The sequence below is a fragment of the Pristiophorus japonicus genome, chromosome 15 (genome assembly GCF_044704955.1).
Source record: "Pristiophorus japonicus isolate sPriJap1 chromosome 15, sPriJap1.hap1, whole genome shotgun sequence".
Taxonomy (NCBI): domain Eukaryota; kingdom Metazoa; phylum Chordata; class Chondrichthyes; family Pristiophoridae; genus Pristiophorus; species Pristiophorus japonicus.
Window position 1 is genome coordinate 112,440,685 of NC_091991.1, and position 6,523 is coordinate 112,447,207.

The window sequence follows — 6,523 nt, forward strand, 5'->3', positions numbered from 1 at the left end:
TAGAAGAATGAAAGGTGATCTTATTGAAATGTATAAGATTCTGTGAGGGGGCTTGTCAGGGTAGATGCAGAGAGGATGTTTCCCCTCGTGGGGGAATCTAGAACTAGGGGGCATAGTTTCAGAATAAGCGGTCGCCCATTTAAAACGGAAATGAGGAGAAATTTCTTCTCTCACGGGGTCGTGAATCTTTGGAATTCTCTACCCCAGAGAACTGTTGAGGCTGGATCATTGAATATATTTAAAGTAGAAATAGACAGATTTTTGAATGATAAGGGAGTCAAGGGTTATGGGGCGAAGGCAGGAAAATGGAATTGAGGCCAAGATCAGATCAGCCATGATCTTATTGAATGGTGGAGCAGGCTCGAGGGGCCAAATGACCTACTCCTGCTCCTATTTCTTATGTTCTTATTAAGGTTCTTTTGAACGTTTTTTTAAATTTACAGGTTTATTGGCTGTTGATCTAATTCCCAATATTTAAAGAGTTGTACCCTGCGTTGCCCGCCAGTCACAGATTACGGATACAGTAGGGAGCAGATAAACCCTGACTTCATTTAAAAAACAATTGCACGCTGCATTGGGGAGACTTTGCAGCCATTCTGGATGAAATCAGCTTCAGATGGGCCGAGTGGTCTTCCTTATATATCAGCTGTGGCTCAGTGGGCAGCAATCTCGCCTCTGAGTCAGAAGGTTGTGGGTTCAAGTCCCACTCCAGGGACTTCAGCACATAAATCTAGGCTGACACTCCAGTGCAGTGCTGAGGAGCGCTGCACTGTTGGAGGTGCTGTCTTTTGGATGAAATGTTAAACCGAGCCCCTGTCTGCCCTCTAAGGTAATAAATCCCATGGCACTATTTCGAAGACGAGCAGGGGGAATTATCCACGTTGTCCTGGAAATATTTATCCCTCAATCAATAAAACAAAAACAGATTATCTGGTCATTATGACATTGCTGTTTGTGGGAGCTTGCTGTATGCAAACTGGTTTCCTACATTACAACAGTGACTACACTCCAAAAGTACTTCATTGGCTGTAAAGTGCTTTGAGAGGTCCGTTGGTCGTGAAAGGCACCAACGTTAGCGTCCTCAACCAGGCCAACATCTCCAGCATTAAAGCACTGACCACACTTGACCAGCTCCGTTGGGCAGGCCACATTGTTTGCATGCCCGACACAAGACTCCCAAAGCAAACGCTCTACTCGGAACTCCTACACGGCAGGCGACCCCCAGGTGGGCAGAGGAAACGTTACAAGGACACCCTCAAAGCCTCCCTGATAAAGTGCAATACCCCCATTGACACCTGGGAGTTCCTGGCCAAAGACTGTCCTAAGTGGAGGAAGAGCATCCGGGAGGGCGCTGAGCACCTTGAGTCTCGTCGCCAAGAGCATGCAGAAATCAAGCGCAGGCAGTGGAAGGAGCGTGCGGCAAACCTGTCCCACCCACCCCTTCCCTCAACCACTGTCTGTCCCACCTGTGACAGGGACTGTGATTCTCGAATTGGACTGTTCAGTCACCTGAGAACTCGCTTTTAGAGTTTCGATATGTTTCTATGGAAGCAAGTCTCCCTCGATTTCGAGGGACTGACTATGACATTGTCTGTAATTGATACAGCCGAGCGGAGGTGGCGCTGTGGCACTTTCTGGGCGGCGAGTGTGCTCTTGCCCAGCGGTGTGTGGTTGGTGAGCGGGGTAGTGAGCAAAGGCTGACAGTCGGGTTGGGTCCTCCGTGAAGCGGCAGCCGAGGGGACATCGCGACATCCAGACATCCAGCGGCAGCGAGTTCGGATTATAAATAAAGACGGAGATGGTGAGTGTGAACGGCGCGTAGGCCCGGCATCCTGCGTGTGCAGGCCGCAGGCTCCCCCTCCGTGCATGCCGCGGGCTGCAGCGCCTCACGTCGCCGAGGCCGCATACTTTGGGCTGGCTGTGGAGGAGGTGGGCCGCCCGCCTGCTGTCAGTGTGGGGGGGCCCCGGTTTAACCGGCTTCAGCGGCCGCTCCCGATCCGCTTGGAAGCGGCGGACTGAGGCCTAGGGGGCTCACCCATACGGTCCGCCTGTGGCTTGGAGCGCGAGCAGCCCAGGGAGGGTCACGTGTCTGTATAACTGGGGCAATGCATGTGGGGAATTGCACCCAGTCTGTGGGCTGTGAGAGAGACTGGGGCAATGCATGTGGGGAATTGCACCCAGTCTGTGGGCTGTGAGAGAGACTGGGGCAATGCATGTGGGGAATTGCACCCAGTCTGTGGGCTGTAGGAGAGACTGGGGCAATGCATGTGGGGAATTGTACCCAGTCTGTGGGCTGTAGGAGAGACTGGGGCAATGCATGTGGGGAATTGCACCCAGTCTGTGGGCTGTGAGAGAGACTGGGGCAATGCATGTGGGGAATTGCACCCAGTCTGTGGGCTGTGAGAGAGACTGGGGCAATGCATGTGGGGAATTGTACCCAGTCTGTGGGCTGTAGGAGAGACTGGGGCAATGCATGTGGGGAATTGCACCCAGTCTGCGGCTGTAGACCATGCTCACGTTTCCCCTGAACATTTTGGCATCTCCTTGTGTGTACTTTCGCTAACTTTTAGGTTGTATTTTGGAAAAGTTATTTAGCCAAATCTTTCCTGCTTATGTAACTGGAAAGCAAGTCTCCAACTGTACGCAGTCACCGGTGATGCCACATTTAGAATGTTATTTGCATCTTTGGACTCCCCGCTCTATAAAAGTACGTGTTGCAAAGGGTTTCGGGAGCATTGTGGGATTCTGAGTTCCGAAGAGACTGATTTAACTGAACTTTTCATTCGAGAAAACGGTGGTGCATTTACTGTCATTGTATCTGAGGGCCCTGAAGTTCTATCTAGTTTATAAGGGTTTTAGAATTTATTGCTGCGAGTACTATGATTGCACTGCTAACTTTTTTTTTGCATTTGTTACTTTCTGAATACAGAATCTAGCCTCTTCAGCTGCATTTTTGGAAATCTGGTTCAGTAACCAGAGCCTCAGCTCTGAGAACTGGGTGGTTTGTGGGGGAATGGTTTGTGCTAGTACAAAAGGGCATTGTTCTACCTTTCAGAGTAGACTCGATACTTTAATCTATTGAAGTTTGATTGAGGTGTATAAAATTATGAGGGGCCTCAATAGTGGATAGGAAGCACTTATTTCCCTTAGCATAGAGGTCAATAACTAGGGGGCATAGATTTAAAGTAATAGGTAGAAGGATTAGAGGCGGATGAGGAGAAATTCTTTCACCCAGAGAGTGGTGGGTATCTGGAACTCACTGCCTGAAAGGGTGGAAGAGGCAGAAACCCTCATTACATTTAAAAAGTAGTTTGATAGGGCTACGGATTAGGCTGGATAGCGCTTTGTCGACCGGCGCAGACACAATGGGTCGAATGGCCGCCTTCTGAACCGTAAATTTCTATTTCTATGATTCTATAACTTGATTTGCATTATTCTTGACGCTCCAGTGCAGTACCAAAGGAGTCGTCATAGGTGGTCCCTCGAACGAGGATGACTTGCTTCCACGAGTTCACAGATGTTTCAATGAAGGACCCGATGTTTCAGTCCTGAACTCCAGTTGAGGGTGGAAGATGCCTGTGCGTGGATTTTTTTAACATGTGGTGACCGTTGCACATCAGCCACCACACGGGCTCGACAGAGCTAGGCCTTTATCCAGTGGCAAGAGTTAACCAGGACGACTGGAGACCAGCTCTGCTGCACGGACCTAATGCGCGCACACATCAGTGTGGGCTGGCCCGTGCTGCCCCTGGGCCCTCGGCTCTTCTGGGCCCCAAACCTGAACCTTCGCCCACGATGTTCCAAAGCCCGACTCTCCAGCTCTATTTATGTGCCCGACCTGCGGTGGTGGTCTCGCACAGGTCGGGGCGGCCCACGGTACCCAAGGGATTGCTATACTGTTGGAGATGCAGTCTTTCAGGGAGATGTTCAACCAAGGTTCTGTTTGCTCCCTCTGGTGTCCTGGCCAATATTTATCTCGACCGTACAGACTACATGCCAGCTGAAAGAACTTTTTCAAATGTGATGGGGCAGAGGGGGGAATGTGTGTACTCCAGCATCTGCAGTATTCTGCTTTTGTCCCAGCTGTTTTGCTGCTGCCTCTGGTTGCTGTTGCAAGTTCACAGTTGCACAAAACTTGGGGCCATAAACCACATCCCCCATAAGCTGCACTGCCCCCTGTGGGGCCATGTTCCCACTCATTTTTGTGGGTGCGCTGCACCTTTAAGAGGCTGTGCAGCCCATTCGCAGTTTGGCTCATGCATGAAATGTAACTTCGAAAGAGCCAGTCCAGGCTGCACAGGACTGGCAGAGCTGCACAGCTCGGAGGGAATGTCGCTGCGTGGTCTCGGCGGTGAGCGGCCTGCGTGGTGGGACCTTCCAGGTGACGGCGCAGCCGCACAGCTTATCGGGAACATTGGTCGTCAATATAAGATGGTCAGTAATAAATCCAGCAGGGAATTCGGGAGAAACCTCTTCACCCAGAGTGGTTAAAATGTGGAACTCGCTACCACAGGGAGTAGCTGAGGCCAATAGCAGCGATGCATTTAATGGGGAGCTAGATAAACACATCGAGAAAGCAATAGGAGGATATGCTGATCCGGTTGGATGAAGTAGGTTGGGAGGAGACTCATGAGCATAAACACCAGCACAGCTTGGCTACAAACTCGGGATTTAATCATAAATTCTTCAGAGAATGTGATTGCAATGTATTTAGTTCTTCAGTGCACACTGATCTCTGGTGGTGTTGCAATACAGTTGCATGTTGTGTTCCGTAACAATTTCTTAACCTGCTCTTTAATCAAGACTTAAATATTGAGCTCCCCTCCTAATCAACCCAACTCTATATTGCTTGCTTTTTTTTTTATTGTAGACGGAGCAAGACGTTAACCCAAAAGCCTATCCTCTTGCGGATGCTCAGCTGACAAAGACGATACTGGATCTTGTACAGCAAGCGGGGAACTATAAGCAACTTCGAAAGGGAGCCAATGAAGGTACCTTGTGTTTGGCTTCCTGGGCATGGTATTAGATGTTAAATTGGTGCAGTTAGGCCACTTATAATCTGCAGGGTGTGATTCCACCAGCTCCTGACATTGTAAGACAGAACTTGCATTTATATAGCAACAGATCACATGCCGTACAACCAATGGATTGCTTTTGAAATGGCAGCCTGTTTGTGCACAGCATGTTGAATGACCCGTGGATCTATTTGGTGCTATTGGCCGAGGGTAGATTGTTGACCAGGGGATGGGAGCCATACACAGCGCATTTCAGTGATTCACATCTGCTGCCATCTGCGGAGGGTCAGAATGTAGGAAAGGCCGAGAGATTGAGTGCAGAACGGAACTCCGGTCATTTGCTTTGGCAAAAGTAAATTCTCACCCATGAATTTGTACATACTGTAGTAAGATTGCTATAAAAATTCAAAGCAATGTAGTCCGGGATGGATCATTGCGTGGGGGGGGGGAAGGTACGACATTGGGAGTAGCCCATTTCCCCGGGGGGGGGGGGGGGGGAATGGGACACTGGGAGTAGCGCTCTTTCCCCGGGGGGGTGGGGACATTGGGATTAATGTTCTTTCTACCCCACCCCACGGGGGAGAGAGACATTGGGAGTAGCGCTCTTTTCCCCGGGGGGGGGGGGTGGCTGGGAGTAGCGCTCTTTTCCCTGGGGGGTGGGGGGCTGGGAGTAGCGCTCTTTCCCCGGGGGGTGGGCACGGACGGCAAAGTATCGCTCTTTCCCTCACCTCTCTGGCAGAGGATGGATTTGATGGACATGTTCCTTTGTTTGCAGCCACCAAGACCTTGAACAGAGGAATTGCCGAGTTCATCGTGATGGCAGCAGATGCTGAACCATTGGAGATTATTCTTCATTTACCTCTGCTGTGTGAGGACAAGAATGTGCCGTACGTTTTTGTGAGGTCCAAGCAGGCTCTGGGGCGTGCGTGCGGTGTGTGTCGGCCGGTTATTGCCTCCTCCGTCACCATAAAGGAAGGATCGCAGCTGAAGCCACAGATTCAGTCTGTTCAGCAAGCGGTCGAGCGTCTCCTGGTCTGAATTGCCGCGGCAGGCAGTGGGATATTCAACGGCGGCACAGCAAATGGCTTCTGACCGTCAGACATGGACATTCCACTCTTTCTAAACTGCTTTAGAACATTGTGATAGGATTGCTCTAATGGCACATTTGTAACGTATGCTCATTTCTTAAATAAAGTGTTTATGCTCAACACTGCCTCAGGTTTGTACCCCTGAAACTTGCCTTTCCAATGCTGGAGCAAAGTACTCGCCTTTCCTGACTTCAGATGGTAGCACAGTTGACTGAAGGCCAGTGTTCTGATCCACAAAGTAAATTTTCAATCTTCCCTCAACTTGGAAACTTTTCTAACCCTGCCTTTGACCTATTGAGCACAAACACTTCTGCAGTAAAATGCTGTCTGTTGCTGATACAAGCAGTGTGCCTGGCTGCTCGAGTTTTGATCCAATCCAACAGGTTGGGTCTCCTCTGAAGTAGGGCTCGAGCGGGAAAT

The 6,523-nt window shown here is 50.2% G+C and overlaps 1 protein-coding gene across 1 annotated transcript; it reads left to right on the forward strand.

Moving 5' to 3' along the window:
- Positions 1 to 1,637: 1,637 nt before the first annotated feature.
- On the forward strand, positions 1,638 to 6,223 carry snu13b (SNU13 homolog, small nuclear ribonucleoprotein b (U4/U6.U5)). Its single transcript, XM_070900801.1, has 3 exons — positions 1,638 to 1,801; positions 4,871 to 4,991; positions 5,791 to 6,223. The coding sequence occupies exons 1-3, from the start codon at positions 1,799 to 1,801 to the stop codon at positions 6,051 to 6,053; spliced, it is 387 nt and encodes a 128-aa protein (XP_070756902.1). The 5' UTR covers positions 1,638 to 1,798; the 3' UTR covers positions 6,054 to 6,223.
- The last annotated feature ends 300 nt before the right edge of the window (positions 6,224 to 6,523 follow it).